The sequence below is a fragment of the Mustela nivalis genome (genome assembly GCF_964662115.1).
Source record: "Mustela nivalis genome assembly, chromosome: 16".
Classification (NCBI taxonomy): Eukaryota; Metazoa; Chordata; class Mammalia; order Carnivora; family Mustelidae; genus Mustela; species Mustela nivalis.
In genome coordinates, this window is record NC_139035.1 from 26,749,574 (window position 1) to 26,768,739 (window position 19,166).

The 19,166-nt window shown below is 47.7% G+C and overlaps 1 protein-coding gene across 4 annotated transcripts in view; it reads left to right on the forward strand.

Moving 5' to 3' along the window:
• The window catches only part of TNR (tenascin R), a 396,460-nt gene that overhangs the window by 324,529 nt on the left and 52,765 nt on the right, over positions 1-19,166 (forward strand). For all 4 annotated transcript variants that reach the window (XM_082703940.1, XM_082703939.1, XM_082703942.1 and 1 more), the window contains 4 exons: positions 2,847-2,962; positions 5,199-5,349; positions 10,881-11,150; positions 17,648-17,833. In XM_082703940.1, coding sequence (XP_082560066.1) covers positions 2,847-2,962; positions 5,199-5,349; positions 10,881-11,150; positions 17,648-17,833 — 723 coding nt within the window. The remainder of the gene's footprint in view (positions 1-2,846; positions 2,963-5,198; positions 5,350-10,880; positions 11,151-17,647; positions 17,834-19,166) is intronic.

Consider the following 19,166-nt stretch of genomic DNA (forward strand, 5'->3'; position numbering starts at 1 on the left):
GAAGATATGAAATAGGATGTATAATAAGCAAGTGCTAAATGGTATGTTACAGATGGTAAGTGTATAGCAGAGTGGGGAAAAAAAAATCTTATTTAAAACCACACTGACGACACCCACTTCTCCTCAGAGAGAGGTGGCATAATTTCTTCATGGTCTTTTGTTTAGCAAAATATAGTCTATTTTGATTATAAAAGTTGAGGCTTGAGAGGATAGTTTAAGAAAGAGTCAGTGGAGAGAAAGAGAGGTTGAGACATAGACAGAGGCCAGCTAAACTGTTCTCCATAAGAAATAGGTTGTTGTGGGGATTTTTTCTTTAATTTAGGACAGGGGAAAATTCCTATAGGTGCATATCGGCATTTTACATATATTTTATTTAAGCACAGAAAAATTTTAAAAGATTGCCTACCAAGTATTAACATTGGCTACCTCAAAGAGTAGAGTAAGAAGCACATAGAAAGGAACTGTTATTTTTTTTTTCTCTTTATACACCTCTGGTTTCTTAGACCATCTTTTCCAATACAGCTCCTCCACCTCTCAGATGCTGGGAAGGTGACTTACAATTCAACTCGGACACTGTGTACCTGGAGTGAGTGTCAGGTCCCACAGGTTAGGTCCTGAGTCCCACAGGACTGTCTGCACCTCGGGCACCCCGTCATAGGTTCAAAGCTGTCACAGGCACTAATGACTGACCAGGTGTAAACTCCCACAACCCTTCCTTAGGTTTGATAATTCCTTAAAACAATTCACAGAACTCAGGAAAGTGCTTTACTCACTAGTACTGCCTTATTACCAAGGATACAGCTCGAGGACAGCCAAACAGGAGAGATGCTCAGGGCAAGGGATGGCGGACGGGGTGTGGAGTTTCCGTGTCCTCTGCAGATATCCCACAGCTCCCAGCACCTCCCTTCACCAGCCTGGAAACTCTCCAAACCATGTTGCTTGGAGAATTTTGTGGAGTTCCACTATGCAGCCCCGATTGAATAGGTTACTGGCTCTTGGTAAATATTCAGTCTCCAGCCCATCTCCCCTCCCTGGAGGCTGGAAGAGAGGCGGCAAGTTCCGATCTTTTAAATCATGCCGTGGTTTTTCTGGAAACTGGCTATCTAGTTATCTTGCAATCATACAACAGAGATTCTTATCACTCCAGAGATTCCGAAAGTTTTAGGAGTTGTATGCCAGGAGGCCATGGACAAAAACCAAATACTTGTTACTATATCACGGAGAGATTCGAGCAGTAGTGGTAACCATAAAACAGAAGCCCCCCCTGGTCAAGAGATGGGACTTCTCACCAAATAAGGGATAAGAAATTTCAGTCCATTCTGTGTAGGTCTCAAAGGACAAGATGGTATTTGGTGAACAAATGCCATGAAAGTTCAGAGAAGGGGGAGGTCAAGGTAGAAGAGCTGGCTTTGAAGGTTTCTTGGACTTGAACTGCACTTGGAAGGATAGGGACCCCACAGAGAGGAAAGGATTTAAATCATCCTGTCACAGAGATCCTGTTATGATACCGGATTCCCCCTCTGAATGCTGACTCTGTAAATATGCCTATAATTATCTCTGTTTATATTTGACCTTTTTTTCTAAATTCCTCTGGTGCCTGAGAACCAGTTTTAAATATCTTCAGTGATTGTGCAGAGAGGCAGGTCACCATCTGCTGCTTTTCCCACCTTGCTCCGGGATGAGTCACCACAGCAAGTGCCTGGCCCGACTCCCAGGCGTCTCCTCTCCCATCCACGTGCGCACACAGTGATGAGGTTTCCATCCCCCCCACCCCGTGGCATGCGTCATGCCAATTGAGGGCATCCCCTCAGGCAAGCTCCCAGGTGACAAGGACAAAATGATGTAAACTCACCTGATGTGCCTTCAAGTGGGTTCAGAATCAGACCTGCCTTTCAACCAAGAATCATAAGGAAGCTTCCAAACAGGACGGATGAGAATCTGTTGGTTTTCCAATGGAATATCCCATGAGAGGCAAAGCTAAAATGGGAGTGGTCTCCCTGGAGAACTGAGAATAAGTCATGCTGTCGTATCTCAGGGCTGGTAATTGGAACTCCATTAGGACAAGCATAACTCCACCTCACTGAACCCGTGCATGCCTCTGTCCGTGTGTGTATGTGTGTTTGTGTTGGGGGTTGGGAGATGGGGTCCGAGAAAGGGGAGATTAAGAAACGAGAAACAGGGTAAGTGAGGCAAAGAGAGAGGAGACAAATAATGAAGAACTGGAGGGAGACTGTGGAGTGAGAGCAAACATCCCAGGATCTGCCATTGTCCTTTGTGTGTGCCTTCAGCTGCTTCATGTACATGAAATGGACATCTTAGACCATCCTAGATATAGGCAATTTGAGTTAAACAAAATACTCCGACCGCACCTCAGATGATCAAGAAAGGCGTTCTAGTCTTTATTCTGAAGCTGGCTACCATCCTTAGCCAACTCTCTCTGTGCCTCCCTCCTCCTGGGTGTGAAATGGGAACATTTTATTGCCTCTCAGGAATCCTTAGAGTCTCCAAAGATAGTGTTCAATCCTTTGAGAAGGCATTGTACTAAATAGCAAGATTTGCCACATTAGTAAGGAAAGGAAAAGTTGTCTCTTTTGTATTTTAATATTAACCTCTGATGGGAGAGAAAACGTTAGAAAAGATTATGTTTGCTATGTTCACTTGGGTATCACCAGTACAGAGCAAGTGGGCCAGTCCTGCACCTGGGACCCGCCATGTTTCCAACAAGATCGGGATTGCCTACCGCACCCAAGGTGTGGAGGGAGGACACCCAGGCAAAGCCCTAGGTGATGCTCTATGTCCCTGCCAGGGATAGCCATGACATGGTCACCCACATTGCTGTGTTCCAGATCTCTCCACTCCTCAAGGGCTACACTTCAAGACCATCACAGAGACCACCGTGGAGGTGCAGTGGGAGCCCTTCACATTCTCCTTCGATGGGTGGGAGATCAGCTTCATTCCAAAGGTAATGTCCACACGTGACACTGCCAACAGTCTCTTCTGGAGTATTCATACTCTTCTCAACTTGGAATCAGGAGCTGCAAGGACAGTGCCACCCAATGTCTCTCTCTCCATGCAGCTAAGGACACAAAGGGACCACTGGTGGTGTCTGGGCTTTAGAACATCTCTTCCACAAAGGTGTGGTGGATTGACTAGCAAGAGTGGCCCCAAGCCTCACACCCTGGCTTTGGAAGACAGGATGAGGGGAGCAGCCACTGGGTCCAGCTCTCTGCTCAGAAAGCTCTAGGGTTTGGCAAGCTATGATTTCAGCAAGTCTAAAAACCAAACCTTCAAAAGGTTGGGGTTTCTCTTTAGGACATAAGGAAAGCCAGACTGAATCAGTCACGTGGCTTCATTCCCAGCAGAAGATGCACCAAAGTCAGCTTGCATGGCCAAGCTCTAACGGTCTGAGGCATAACACAAAATACCTTTTGTAAACTATTAATTGAGAAAATTCGTCCTTACACAAATTATGTTCTTAGTTTTTGAGTTAAAAAGTATCCTCATTCCATTCTAGTCTTTAAAGTAGCATTTTATTGTATTCATCTAGTACTGACTTTTCCAAGTTGCCAGAGGCACCAGCCGAGTTCTGGTTTCCCAGAATTTGTTGAGACTCCTGATACTCTCCCCAATTCTGCCACTCATGGGAGTGTAATGTTTAATCATAGGCCTTACCCCCATCTTCATCTTTCAATATCAAATAACATTTTCCCGTCATCAGACTTAATGACAGAGAACACATATTTGGCTAACCAGACAGTGATCTCACCATTATTTTACTTCTAAATTCTTTGAGGCATGGACTGTTGGAGCTACCAAGGACCTCCAAGTTCACAGAGTATGACCCTTCATTTTACATCGAGTTTGTTTACTTTAAAAAGACTAAGACTCAGCAAACTTAAATAACATTGGATAGCTAGTTGGTGGCAGGCTTAACATAGGAATCCAGGGCTCTAGGGTTCTGTCCACTAAAGCAAGACTTTCTTCTCTATGTGGATAGAGTCAGGTCACAACAAGCTAAACACATCTGAACAGGCATTCTGTACAAATACTTTTTTCAGGTATTATCTGCATTAAAATGGCCACTCCAGTACGGTAGACAGCTGGGTGTATAATAGGGCAGAGAGAATCCTATCAACCTGATGCTGAGGCAGAAGGAAACTATGCTAGGTTTGCCTATTTTACATCTAGTATATAAAAGGGCATGCCAAGGTCAAACACATGGCCACACAGAATACTGTGTGATCTGTAGGTTGCAGCCCCTGCCTGGGAGGTGGAGTGGGGGACAGGGGGTGTGGAGGGGCATGTGTCCCTGTGATTTATAGGTATGGCTATAAATTATACATAGGGCACCCTGGGTGACATAAAGAGACTCCAAATAATAGGGAAGTGACACAAAAAGAGTCTTTTTTGTCCTCTCCATTTCCAGGGACACACACAGAAAACATAAAATGACAGGCGAGAGGTGGGTAGGTAGATGATTCTGGACCCAACATCATCAAGTTAATGCTTGTCATTTCCTCTTCCACCAGTTTGTCTCTTCTTTTCTCCTTTGTGTTATTCCTTGTTCCATGCTTCCTTTTTCTCTTCTTTGTACTTCCTAGGTGGTTGTGTCACTGAGTCCTAACTCATCTGGGTGAAGGGAACACAAGACATTGACATATTTGCACCCAGCTGTAACAACATGGAACACTCCAGATAGAGCACAATAATAGCTCCAGTTCATTCAAAAACTGGACATGGTTTAGTCTGAAAAATGTTGTATGTATACATAAAGATATCCACAGGCATAGGCAGACACAATTCCACTCTCCTAAATAGCCAAGAGCATGCTCATCATAATAAAGGCCCCCAAATCTGGTGGATGCTAACCATAACCATCAAACATGGAAACTTTGGCAAGAGTCAATCCACATCGCCTCATGACCAATTTTTGTTGGCAAACTCAAAAGACTCAAGGAAGGCCAAAGAAATGTTCTTGAAAGTTGATTCTCCATTTGCCAAATCCTCATGGAGCAGTAAGATTCTTACTGAGACTGTTGGGAGATTTTCCTGGCTCCAGAAATTCAGCTGTCAGTGTCATGGGAACAGATGTGGGCCCCATTTTTAATGAACAATTCAAAATTGATGTTTCACACTTTTCTCTCCCAGTGACTTTTCTCTTTTGCCTTTTCTGCTCCTTCTTTCTTCCCACCCTCCAGAATAATGAAGGAGGGGTGATTGCTCAGCTCCCCAGTGACGTCACATCCTTCAATCAGACAGGACTAAAGCCTGGGGAGGAATACATTGTCAATGTGGTGGCTCTGAAAGAGCAAGCCCGGAGCCCCCCTACTTCAGCCAGCGTCTCCACTGGTGAGTGCTCCCAACCCTTCTTCCTACGTCTACCCATTAGGTCACACTGGAAAAAGGACACCAAGTTGCCCAAGAAGTAGAGAGACAAAGGGTGTTGGGTTTTCTTCTGGAGCTGAAAATGATTTGGATTCCTGGAGATGGAGCTACTCTACCAGTTGCATAGTTGAACGTCTTCCCTATTGCTAATCCTTGCAAGCACAGAAATCTGGGAGAGTATCATATGGGGAAAATTCTTTGTTAGGATTTCCAGTGTATTTCTTCTGATCTTCTTCATCAAGAGGCTTCATTTGTCATCCCTTAGTATCTTGAGCTTAAGAACCAGCAAGAAGGGGCACCTGGGTGGCTCAGTGGGTTAAAGCCTCTGCCTTTGGCTCAGGTCATGATTCCAGGGTCCTGGGTTCGAGGCCCGCATCAGGCTCTCTGCTCAGCAGGGAGCCTGCTTCCTCCTCTTTCTCTGCCTGCCTCTCTGCCTACTTGTGATCTCTCTCTGTCCAATAAATAAATAAATAAATCTTAAAAAAAAAAAAAAAAAAGAACCAGCAAGAAGAACTAAGTCTTATCTATTGGAAGATTTAGTGAAAGTCATCCAACCCTCCCCAAACTTGCCATCATTTTCCAGTGATGAACGAAAATACTTCCTTCTCTGAGTTGACGTGAGGACTAAGTTAGAAAAAGCACACAAAGTGACGAGCTCTATGTTGATAAGAGAGTGCTCCAGACCCAGTATATATACATATCCACAGAGAACACACTTAGAAGTGAGAGCAGCTGGAAATAAATAACTCAAAACAAGTATGGGTGAGTTGGGTCACTGTTCAAAGTGATGACTTAAGTTGATATTAGTTCATTCCCACAGTTAATCTTATGCAAGACTGTTGTTTCTAGATTCGATTCAGTAACTGCGTGATCTTTTGCCTTATTGTTTTCTTAGCTAACAAAGATGGCCAACTTCAATGCTGTAAATCAGTAATTGCGATGCATATGTGTACACCCTTCTCAAGAATTTCTCAAAGGTTGCAAATAGCATCTGGTATCATTTTTGGTCTCATTTTATTGACCAATGAGACATTGGTCTCATTTTATTGACATAGACTCAAGAGTTAAGCACTTTTCCCTTTTAGTTTACAGACACTGAGATAGGTTAATATCGGTACAACTTTATTTTTCGTAAACTGACATTGACACCTAAGAAAGCCAGTTATGGGTTTAGGACAAAGGCCAAGTTGGCCAGAAAAAAGAATGACAACACCATGTAATGAGACCGTGTTTATGGATTAGTGATTCATACTTTGCTAATTGGAACCAAACTAAATAACATCAGGTGCTGGGGCTTATGCTCAGCCTAGAAAATATTGGTTTTAAACTATTGTGGCATTAGATTATGTTCCATTAGGGCACTTGTGCTCCATGGCAGTGGCTCAAGGCAAGGATGGAGGCGAGATGCAGGCCTCTGATTACATCTGCACCTGTGCCCAACACAGCCTCCGACCAAGGCAACTCCACCTGTTTTGTATTTTGTACGGGCATTTCAGATTTTGTTGTTTAAAGGAAAAGAGTATTATTCCCCACTAAAAATGCTTAAAACTACTGTTCTTTTTTTTTTTTTAAGATTTTTTTTTACTTATTTGACAGAGAGAGAGATCACAAGTAGGCAGAGAGGCAGGCAGAGAGAGGGGGGGAAGCAGGCTCCTCTCTGAGCAAGGAGTCTGATGCGAGGCTCGATTCCAGGTCCCTGAGATCATGACCTGAGCCGAAGGCAGTGACTTAACCCACTGAACCACCCAGGAGCCCCTAGAACTACTGTTCTAATGCAAATATGTTTTAGAAGAAACACCATAGCCATGAAACTAAAAAGTTCTCTGTAGGAATTTCTGCAGACGCCAGTGACTAGAGTTTTCCAGTTTCATTCCCCAAAGTTGTGCTGGAACCCGACATTTCATGACATGTAGATGCTCTTCCTCTGGGATGGAACATTTCAATGACTCCATGTCATTCCTGTGAACTGATTTTAAGAAAAGTTGACTGGAAAACAAAAGCCTAGACAAAAAGGATGGTTCAGAAGAGGGCAGAGAAGGGCACTGATGGTGTAGAAAGCTTTTCCTCCAAATTTGGGGAAGATAGTCTAACCCTGTCTCAGTCTTCTACTCGAGGTACATTTTTATGAAATTTGCAGGGGGGTTTTTTTGTTTGCTTTTTTTCTTTTTTCTTTTGGTTTGAAAGGTCCTTAGGATTTAAATCCCAGATTTAAAAATCTGCGGTAAAGCTAGGCAGATTTTTTTCAATTAAGAAAAATGTCCTAGTTAATTCTTTGGCATTGTGTACAGAGCCATGAAGAAATGGAGAGAAAAATATTTATTCCAGTTGACTTTCCGAGTAGAACTTGTGTTTGTTTAGAAATTAGGACCTAAATTGAAAGCAAACTGACACCAACTTGACTGGAATGGGGACACCACTACTGAGAAGCCAACAGAAGAGCAGAATCCAAGGGTGGCTAAAGAAATGAAGGTTGTCTCCCAACCCTGTCTGCTGTTTTCAGGGAAGGGTTATTTAATTATTTCCTTCTGCTGAGGTCTGACAGCCCCCTCCTGCGAAGCTCTGAGTCCTCAGAAGCACTCAGACTTGCTTCTTCCAGGCAGGTCCTTTAAGGAATGCAAATTACTAGACCTCCTGCAACTGTGGCCTTGGCAGGAGGATTGTATTCTAATATGGACAATCCATTATGGTCAAGGTCTTGGGGATTTAAAGAGTTAAGGGACAACTACCTTCCAATGTATTTTGAGTTTCTATGACATCTTTTTTTTTTTTCTTCAAGAAGCTTCAGTTCTCTGAAATGCTTCCCCTTCTTTCTCATGAATACAGAGAACATTCATTCATTTCATTTACTCAATACCCATGCACTGAGAAACTATGTTTCAAGTTTATGTTTCTACAGAAGCTAGAAGACCACTTCTCCCATTTTGTTATTAAGTTAAATTAAATTTAAAAGGCCCAAATTACCTAAAACCATTAAATTCAGCATGCTGAAAACATCTGGATGTGTTCTGTTAAATCATATCATTACTTCAAATATGAAAAACAGAAGTTCATTTTAACTCCAAACCAGGTGGCACCAAAATGGCCTGGTGATTTTTATTTTGACTGGTAGTAAGCCAAAAATCCTAAGCTGCTTAACAGAGAACAAGATTGGACTAGACCCAGAAAGAGGATTGGGTGCCAAGGAAAAAGATCAACTCTGAAAGACTGAGAATCTCAAAGTCAGACTAAGTCCATCCGTGGAAGATGCTCCATTTTGGAGACCATAGGAGGTAGTCCAGAGTGGATTGGTTTAAAAAACTGGTCTTTGGTAACAAGGAAGAAAAACTTTCTTTAACTAGCTAAAGCAAACAAGAATTTACTGGAAGGACATAGAGTGTCTCCTGCAACCCTAGGACCAGAATGTATCTGGATGTCACGAAAAAACTGGGGAATGGAAAGCCAAGTTCAGGTTACTCTCTCTGTCTTTCTAGAAGCTCCCCAGAGTCATTCATTTCTCTTTCACCTCATATATTTGTTCCTAAAATTCTGCACCCAAATCCTGTGTGTGTGTGTGTGTGTGTGTGTGTGTGTGTGTGTGTGTTGAAGAGGGACGTCCCCCCACAAAGCAATTCTCTGGGCACCAGTTGGGTAGCCAACAATTCCACTCAATTCTGAAACTATCTACCCAGACACAGGAACAGATGCCACAGGCTGAAGGCTCAGTCCCACAAGACAGCCGTCCACATCAGATGCCAGTTGCACGCCCAGGTCACTACCTGTGTTTCTGACCAACTGGCTACGCAGCAGAGATTCCCACCGCCCCCTCCTCAGTTTTGATTAATTTGTTAGAACTGCTCCTAGAACTCAGGAAATCCATTTGCTCACAAGATTACTGGCTCACTACAAAGGATATTGTACTAACCAACAGCCAGATAAAAAGACACATTGGCCAAAGCCCTAACCAGCCCAGCATGGTGCCTGGTGGGAGCGTTCTAGTTCCCCAACCTGGAAGCTCTCTGTACCCAGTCCTTTAGGGTTTTTACAGAGGCTCCCTTACTGGCAGGACTGATGGTGACCAGAGGTCAGGAGTGGGACTGAAAGTTCCAACCCTCTAATCACAGAGCTCACTCCCCTGGTACCCAGCTCCAAGCCTCACCTCATTAACATCACAGAAGACATTAGTGCTCTCTTGGCTTAGGAAATTCCAAGGATTTTAGGAGCTTTGTGTCATGAAGGGACCAAGACCAAATATGTATTGATGAAAATCACTCTCCCTTCTTCCCTCCCTTCCCTCCTGTTTTCTCTCTCTTCAGATCAGATGTTTTCTATTTATGTGTGACTATGATAGAGAACGGTCATACCAGCCCTGGATCTCCATGTCCCAAACCATCTAAACAGAGAAGCTAAGCCTCTGGTTCCAATCCCAAATCCTTGAAGAACATTAATATTGATATTAATCAGCTCCAGCCAGAGAGGCACAGTCGTATTATAAATGCAGACAGGGAAGCTGGGCCCACTCTTTTAGAAGGTAATGAGTGATTCAGAGAAGGACACATTGGCCGTGCAGACCTGCCATGAGGAGTTGAGGACAGCACTTTCTATTTTCCTCGTGAAGTTCTTTCTTTTTCTATTTCCATTTGACATTCTCTCCCCTTCCTTGATCTCACCACTGTCTAAGTCACTAAGAACAGGACCCCAAGTGGGTGCTGGAACCACGGGTGGTGGGTCCCATGGGATGCCAAGCAGCTTTTCTAGGTCGTGCCACACCACAATGACATTCCCCTCAGCCACTCAGTGCCAGAGGCCAGGGCTCAGGAGGGAACATAGTGCCCTTATAGCTCAGGAATATGCAAGAGCAAGTGGGGAAAAAATAGCCCACAAGATGGTCTTCCTAAACTAAAGGCCTTTTTTTTTTTTTTTTGTCCCCAGAAGGAATGTTTTCCATTTTCCATCCACAATGCAAATGTCTGTTGGGTTGTGGTACTGTCTTAACAACTGGACTGACGGAGCTGTAGGTGTGGCTGAGCAGGGACATCTTTTGGACACTCATGATACCCTCTTTGGCAACTGAGTTGGAAGTCTCAGGTGTTTACATGGGGCTGATAATCTTGGAGATCTTTGGTCAGGGCTCAGAGAAGGTGAAAGAAAGGCAGAGCACACAGAGCACGAGCACATCTCTCCATTCTCTGGGCCATTACTTCCAGACAGAAGCAGGGCTCGCAAGCCAGTGGGTGCTCTTCCCCTGCCCAAATGGGGGAGCATCAAAGCTGGAACAGCAGAGCCTGGTGAGAGCAAGTCAGGGGAACCGACTTCCGGTGTTGCTACCCCTGTTGCCAAACTGTGTGTCCTCAGGAAAGCGATTTCGTCTTACTATGTCTCATTTTCCCCATCTGTAAATTGGGATAGTAATACCTACCTTTCTTTGACTGACCAAGCTAACCTAAGGAGGAAAGAAGAGAGCTGATTTCGAACACCCATTTCTAAACTCTTTTTTCTGCTTGATCCTTTTCATTCAGTCATTGATGGGCCCACACAGATCCTGGTTCGAGACGTCTCCGACACTGTGGCCTTCGTGGAATGGACCCCACCTCGAGCCAAAGTCGATTTCATTCTCTTGAAGTATGGCTTGGTGGGCGGGGAAGGCGGGAAGACCACTTTCCGGCTCCAGCCTCCCCTGAGCCAGTACTCAGTGCAGGCCCTGCGGCCCGGCTCCCGCTATGAGGTGTGGGTCAGCGCCGTCCGCGGGACCAACGAGAGCCAGTCCACGACTACCCAGTTCACAACAGGTAGGCTGGGGTGTTGGGGGAGCACAGGGAAGTCAAGAGAGTTGAGCCAGCTGGTGCCATGTCCTATCAAGAGGGGTACCAAGGGGGCGAGGTGATGTTGCTTGGGCGCCCACCTTACCACAGACCCAAGTTGCCGGACAGCATAGAAGCACACGCATGTTCGAGAGAGCTAGGTGCCCGTCCTGCCTCTGCTACAGCCAGATCTGTGACCTAAAGCTCTTCTCCACGGTTCTCAGGTGTCTCCTCAGTGAAATGAAAAGTTTGTCCATATTGCTAGCCCAAATGGAAATTTTCTCAGCGTTCAGGAAAGGTGCCCTGCCTCGAGGTGCTTTCCTACTCTTTGCGGGCACTTCTAATCATTCTGTAAGTTCATAATGACTGCACAGCATGGTGGCGCCCCAAGGAGTTGTGCAAAGCCCAGACTATGTGGCTGGCGGCAGCCCTTCCGCCTAAGACTTTGACATTCAGTCTGCCCTTTGCAAACACCGGCAAGAAGGCTCACGGGAGGCCTGCTCCCACACACGGTAGACTGGATGAGAAACACCAGCCTCACTGCAATGACCACTCACCCCCGCCTTCCCAGGGCTGTCAGGATGCAGAAAGAGCTTCTCCCACAGTAAGGAAAGGCCGGACCTCATGGCGACCTGCTCCCTGACTCTCTCAGAGCCCATCCAGCTGACCAGCAAGGGAGCAAATGGGACAGGTGCCATCTAAACAGAGGCTTCCCAGCACTCCCACTGGGTCAGCAGGGGCTGGGATCAGATAGTGAGTCTCCCCCTGACCCGAATTCTCAGTCCTGGTCTCTCTACCCTGGAGAGGTCGCACATCAAGGAGTGTCTCTGCCAACTCCAAGTTGTGCAGGGATCAAGGGAAACTGCTAGCCTCTGTAGGATCTGAGAACCAGCATCTTCTGATGTGGTAGAGTAGGAGAATTGCTAATTCAAGCATCCAACTTGCAGCGTGGCCCTAGAGCCCTTACAGGATGGGATAAATCAGCCAAGGGGCTTCAGGGTGCTTCCGTCGGCAGCACCATCATCCTCCACCTGTGTTTAAAATCAGTCAAAGCATAAGACAGATGGAAGCCAGAAGTACCCCCTGATTGGAGCCTGTAGCTTAATGTTAGAGACAGATGGGCTTGCAAGGTGATGGTCCCTGGGGACCTGGACCGGGCCTACCATGTGGCAGAAGTCGGGGGGCGACTCATGTTGGGATTTTCACCACAGAGGAACTCGCAGAAGCCAGATGCCTGGGGAGAGCTGGCTCCTATGAGACAGGCGAGCAGTAGAGCAGACCTAAGTGCCGAGGTCCTGCTGCAAAACTCACCATTGAGCGAAGTCCACCTTCCCCAGGGTAAGGAAGAGCCCAGAGTCTTATAACAGGGCTCCCTCTGCACAGAAAGACACATCGAGAGTGGGGAAAACGTCCCTGCTAAAAGGCAGCAAGCTTGGACACTGACTGCCAGGTTCGATCTGGAGAGAGAGGTTCTCTCCGACCAGGCGATCGCAGGTCAGACTGTGCACCCAACACATCTTGGGGTCGCCTGTGACTGAATATGCATCTAAAAAAAAAGAAAAGGGAACTAAATTCTTCCCCTTTCTCTTTCCTTCTCCTCCACTTAATCCCTTTGCTCAAGGCTGAGCACGACCTAATACAGTGTCCCTTGGTGGTGAGTTCAAGGTCAGCCCATTCCCCACCACCCCTCACACTCCACAACACCGCCCAGCTTAGGCCAGTTGTGGGGTCTCCTGGGGGCCCGCGAGTCCCCATTCTGTTCTGAATTTCAAGACAGTTTCTGTTTGAAAAGAGGTTTCTTTGTGCTTTGCCCAGATAAGGAGTTTGACGAGGCAGAAAAGGAGAAGGGTGCTCTGGAGCAGCACGACGAAAGGCAAATTCTTGATGTTTGGGTCGACAAGATGGAAGCGGCATTGGCTGGGGGCCCAGGAAAATTCCAATCAAGACAATTACATTCTGCCTCCTCGGAGCTCCCCCTGAGTTTCCGCTCGCTGCTGCGTGATTCTCTTTCCGGTCGCCTGGCAGATTGGCAGCTGTTCCGAGGCGGCCTCCTGGCCTGCACCTCCAACCTGCTCCCCTCCGCTCAGCAAGGGCGGGGAGATGCCAGCAGCTTTGCAGAGGAGCTGGGGGGGGGGGGGGAGGGGCAGAGCTGCCAGCGGAAGTAGGCGCTGGAGGGGTGGGGGCCAGACCCTCGCAGTAGGACCCTCAGTCATTTCAGAACTCCGCTTAAATTCAAATTAGCCAAAGTGCTTTTCCAGGTGATGTCTTCGGCACTAGGAGCGCACTAATTGCCCTGGCAATTAAAGCAGAGATTTGTTTCCTGCGTGGTGAGCGGGATATTTGCCTGGGTCCTGGAGCTGCTCCCAAAAAGGAAAGCACCGTGATGGGAGCACAGTAGTGAGAGAGACGCCAGCCCAAGCAACCCAGGAGGCCAATCTCGAGAACCTCCCTGCCCTCGGTGGTTCTGGCTTCAGGAACCTTCATGAAGGCAGTCCAGAGACACTTTCTCTCCACTGGAGGCCTTCTGTCCTCCCTCAGGGCACTAAACTCAACCTCCAGAGCATTTGGCTGAGCAAAGGCTGCTGCTCTAACCTGAATGCCCCAGAATGCTGTTATGGTTTGAATTGTGTCCCCTGAAAAGATGTTGGAGTCTTAAACCTCAGTCCCTGTAGATATGACCTTATTTGGAAATAAGGTCTCTGCCGATGACCAAATTAAAGGAGGTCATTAGGGTGGGCCCTAATTCAGTCTGACTGTGTGTCCTTAGAACAAGTCGAAATCTGGACACAGAGGCCAGTACACGGTGAGAACGCCATGTGAAGATAAAAAGTAGAGATTGGGGTGACTCTTCTATCAGCCAAGGAATGGCTAAGATCGCCAGTGAACCACCAGAGAGAGGCCTAGAACAGATTCTCCCCCATAGCCCTCAGAAGGAGGCCGCCCTGCCCTTGATCTCAAACTTCTAGTCTGTACAGACAACACATTTCTGTCGGCCAAGCTGCCCAGTCTATGGCAACCTGGGAAACTGAGACAAAGGCCCACATCCCAATGGTCGGAGCCCCCGCCTGCTCAGCAGCGATCCCACTCATGGATTCCCTCACACGTGCAGCCTGGCTGGCATGTACCACCCCAGCCAAGACCAGCTGCCCATAGCCACCTCGCCCCGAGCATCCTCAGATGCCCCCCTGCCAGCCGAACTATTGAACGAGACTTCTCTAAATAGGCTTTGAGGTGGCAGACAAGACCAAAACCTGACAATTTTCAACCAGGCACTTTGCATGTGTCTATTGAACACCTAGCAGGGGCCAGGCACTGTTCTAGGCACTGAGGCTCCAGCATAAACAAGATAGACGAGAGCCCCGTTCCTGTGAGTGACATTCCAGTGGAAAAAGAAGCAAAGAAACATACAGGATCCTTCCACCCTGAGTGCCGTGCCCAGAAGCGAAAGGGATGCTGTAAAGGAAGGGCCACGTGGGACTGAGTCATTCAGAAACACCTCACTGAGGAAATGTAGTGTTAACCAACACCTAAGTGACCTAAGCCACGTGAGGTTCCAGGGAAGAGCATGCCAAGCAAAAGTCGCAGCCCAAGCAAAGGTCCTGGGGTGGGAGTAAGTGTGATGTGTTTCACGAGTGGGGATAAAAGGGAGTACAACTGAAGCACAGTGAATGAGGGTAGAAGTCTTACGAGACGATGTCTGAGAAGCAGAGGGCCGTGCAGGAGGCAAGCAGGAGTTTGTAATAGGATGCAACAGGCAATCTTTAAGCAGGAGAAATGCTTGGTCTAAATTATGTTTTAAGGACTAGATGTGGCTATTACCAGAGTCCACAGCCCCGATCCTCTCTACGCCCCTCCCCACGAACATCAGTCTTTGCTTAGTGACATGTTGCAGAGACCAGACCAGCTCCTACCTACAGGGAGGGCTGCCCTTGAACCAGCCCTCTTACAGGTCAGGCTTCAAGACCCAGAGGAGGGGCCTGCATAGTTGGTGAAGCATCGGACTCCGGATTTCAGCTCAGGTCATGATCTCAGGGTCCTGGGATCGAGCCCCACATCCAGCTCCCTGCTCAGTGGGGAATCTGCTTGAGGGTTATTTCTCCCTCTCCCTCTGCCCCCCACTCATGCTCTCTCTTTCTCTAAAATAAATAAATCTTAAAAAAAATAATAATAAGACTCAGGGGAGCAAACAATTTCACTCCACCCCATTCCTAAGACCTCCCCACTGTTGCCAAGTGGACTGGGGAGACCCTGGCCCTGAGGCCATGACCCAGCCTGCCCCAAAATTGTCACTGGAAACTCTTGGTGTCACCATGAGAAAGAATCTAAGGACAGACACAACACAGTGATGAGCAGTAGAAGCAGGAAAGTTGATTCAAGTGAAAATACACTCTAGTGACATGAAAGCCGGCGAGCTCAAGGGAGAGGTGGTCCACTGGGGTTTGGGTCTCCATGTTTTATTGACAGTTGTTAATAAGGGAGTGGAATATTCATTACTGCGGGCAGGGATTTCTGAGAAGTAGGGTGGTTTCCTATCAGGGCACCCTTCCGGAGGAGATTTTAGTATGGTAATGTAATCTAATGAAGGAATAATGTGAACTTTCGCCTACTTTGTCAGCCATCTTGGGCCTGTCTGGTTCGATCCAGTTTCTTGTGGTTTTGATCAGGAGTGCTGTCAGGTCAGGTCAGGCCTCTAACTTTCTCATAGTGGGCCAGGACGTCCCCCTTTGCTGGCCTCCAGGGATCCTGTAAGAGCCTAACTACCTACTCTAACTCTCCCAAGCCCTCATTCCCGGCATTGACCTCTTCTGGCATCACTGGAAATCACTGGAAAGTGCCTGGTCCCTTCAAAGACAACACTGCCCCCTATCCACAGTGCATAGTTGCTAAGGCCAAAAAACTCGAGAAAACAAAAAACCATAGTCTCCAAGGTCTGGAATTTTTAGTTAGGAAGAGCAGTAGGTAGGTACAGGACTCAGCCAAACCCTAACCCTAACCCTAACCCTAACCCTAACCCTACTTTTTATTCCAATTCCATTCAGGCCACACACCCCACCCCCCGCACCCCGTACCCCATACCCCATACCTTATCTCTGCCCCTGCGTGAGATGAGTGGCATACAGCCCGTGCATGCGCATTCTTCCCACATGCCCCTGTATCCAAGCTTCTGTCTCCATCTGACTCTTCTCTCCATCCACAGCATGTCAAGAAAGTACAGAATCCAGCACGTTAAATCTACATTGAGTAAGGAAACATTTGTCAGAAAAACAAGCTGCAGAGACATAAATCTACTAAAAGATTCACCTAATTTACATCACTAAACAGAACACTTCTCACTCTGAAGCAGCTGCCCTCAGATTGATTCACAGCCTTCCCCTCTTCCCCAAGAACAGTGGGTGCATACTTGCCCATCATTTGCAAATTAGAAGTCTCCTGAAGGTTTTCTCAGAACAAATGGCTGGTCCACTCCAAAGTTAAATTCAAGTCTCAAAGACCAGACTTACTGAGAACACTTTAAGTAGCAGTTTTTCATGGCTGCACCTTCTTCCCCTGCACATTGTTTGTGTTGTTTCTGCCCAAAGAACCCTGAGGAGATTACCAGTCTGGGGAGAGAGAATCAGCCCCCTGCCCCCAGGACTGTGGGAGAGACCGTGTGCTGGTGTGCTCTCCTTCGCACGGGAATCTAGAGCTCCAGAGAGCAAACATTGGGGGGTGCCATGTTGTTGGAACTCGGGATGAGCTTCAGAGGCAACAGATGGTCCTCCCAGGGCTGGGCCCCTGTTTATGCACCAGGCATCACACCGCAAGCTTCACATGCATTGTCCTATCTGTACAATAACCTGAAATGTTGGTATTAGTAGGCCATTTTACAGATGCGGCCTTCAAGGCCCAGTGACACCTCACTTGACCAAAGACTTGATCATGGTCCCATGACTATAAGGGGCAGAGCTGGGGTTCAACTTTTCCACTACATCACATCCTCTATGTGTTTACTTAATTTTCTACAAACCTTGCAGCATTGTCTATGCAGGTAAATCCAGGAGGAGATGCTGATACTTCAAAATCTTGCAATCAACTGTCTTCTTTTAGCCTGGTGGCCAAATTTGATGTTACCGTTTTCCATCATAATCACTTGGAAGCTGTCTCTGATTTTTTTCTTGCTGAGGTTTCCCTCACTTAGTTTTAAGCTTATGGTAACTGGCTCATTCTAAAATTTCTAGAATATCCCCACGTCCGTTCAGGAAATATTCTAGAACATTCCCTGAATGGAAGTGGGGCAAGCATAACTCTAACTCCCATGTAAAAATCTCCAAACCACCCATGGAATCTGGTGGAACAAAAGCTCAAGGGCAGCCCTGGGGTTCAATCAAAATAGGAGCCAGAGGGTCAGGAGATGGGGGCTCTCACCCCCAAACTTATTAAACCTCAGCATACATGACAAAGGCACATGATCCCATGTGATTTTGGTGATGACTGACTCTTTTTAGAGATTGACGCCCCCAAGAACCTGCGGGTGGGCTCACACTCGGCAACCAGCATTGACCTCGAGTGGGACAACAGCGAAGCAGAGGTCCAGGAGTACAAGGTTGTGTATAGCACCCTGGCGGGTGAGCAGTACCACGAGCTACTGGTCCCCAAGAACTTCGGTCCAACCACCAGAGCCACCCTCACAGGTGAGTACGCCCCGGCTCCAGGGGCATGTTGGCCCCTGAGTCCACACCCTCACCACCCTCTCCCCAGCCCACCCATCCCCCATCCAGTCTTTCAAGTACCTGGCATGTCTACTGCTCTCCATTGTCTGCTGTCACCTGTCCGAAACGACTGCAGGTCTCCTCTTATCACTGTGAAGAGCCTCTGCATTCTCTCCTCGCCCAACCCTGTGCTCTTCACACCCTCAGTGATCTTGTCGACGATGCTGTCCCATCCCACACACGTTGTCAGGATTTCCCATTGCTCCTGGGATAACCCCCAGCCCTCGCGCGGCCCGTATCCTCTGGTCTCCCCTCCCCTTGCACCTCCCAGTTCTCCCCCTGCTCCAGGACCACAGGTCTGCATCGATGGTTCCTCAATCACCTTTTCCCTGCTGCCACGCGGCTTGGCACATGCCACTGCCACCACCTGTCAGGCTCTGTCACCACCCTCTTCGCCCAGTTATGCCTGCTTCCCTGGTTCCCTTGTCACTTCCTGGGGAGCCTGTGTCGTCCCCAGAGGAGGTCAGGTCATCCTGTCCTGCTGCCTCATCTCATTGGTGACCCCTGCCCTCATAGCACCATTCGAATTATCATTGTGTGCTTGCGGGTGTGACTGCCCCATCGTCCGTCTCCACCCTAGATCTAAAGCTCTGTGAATGGGACCATATTTAATTTTGCTCATTGTCTCCCCTGTGTCCAGAGAAGCATCTAACACTAGGTCCTAGACAAGTGGTGAGTGGATAGATGGGTGGATGGGTGAAGGAAAGTGCAAATATTCACTATGGGGCGTAGAATACAGAATGGGGTGAAAGCCTGCTCGTGCTTATGCACCCCATGGAGAGTCTGAGTTAGTCTTGAGGGCAATGGGGGGTCACTGAGAGATTTTTAAAGAAGGTGTGAAATGACTCCAAACGTGCAGCCGCAGCGTGAAGAGCTGGGGCAGGGGAGCAAGGTCAGGGGCAGAAAAGGGTCAGGTGGCCCTGCTGGAGTCAGAGGGCGAGCTGGTGATGGCACAGGCGAAGTCAACGCCCTAGGTCACCATGCCACTTGGCTGGGGAGCGCTCCCTGTCCCCATGGGGATGTGGGCCCCAACCAGTGCTCCTCCCGGGCCCTTAGACATGCCCATCCAGGAAAACCTGCCCCCTGGACTTCACTGAAAATGTGGGCCATGGTTTCCATGTCAAAGACCGTGCAAAGCAGCCACACAGGGGCCACTAGCGTGCTCCCGGAGATGCTGTTTAACTTGTGTCTTGGCTTCCTGCAAATCATTTGCCATCCTGGTAGACAAGGCATACATAGCACAGAGTGCATAGAG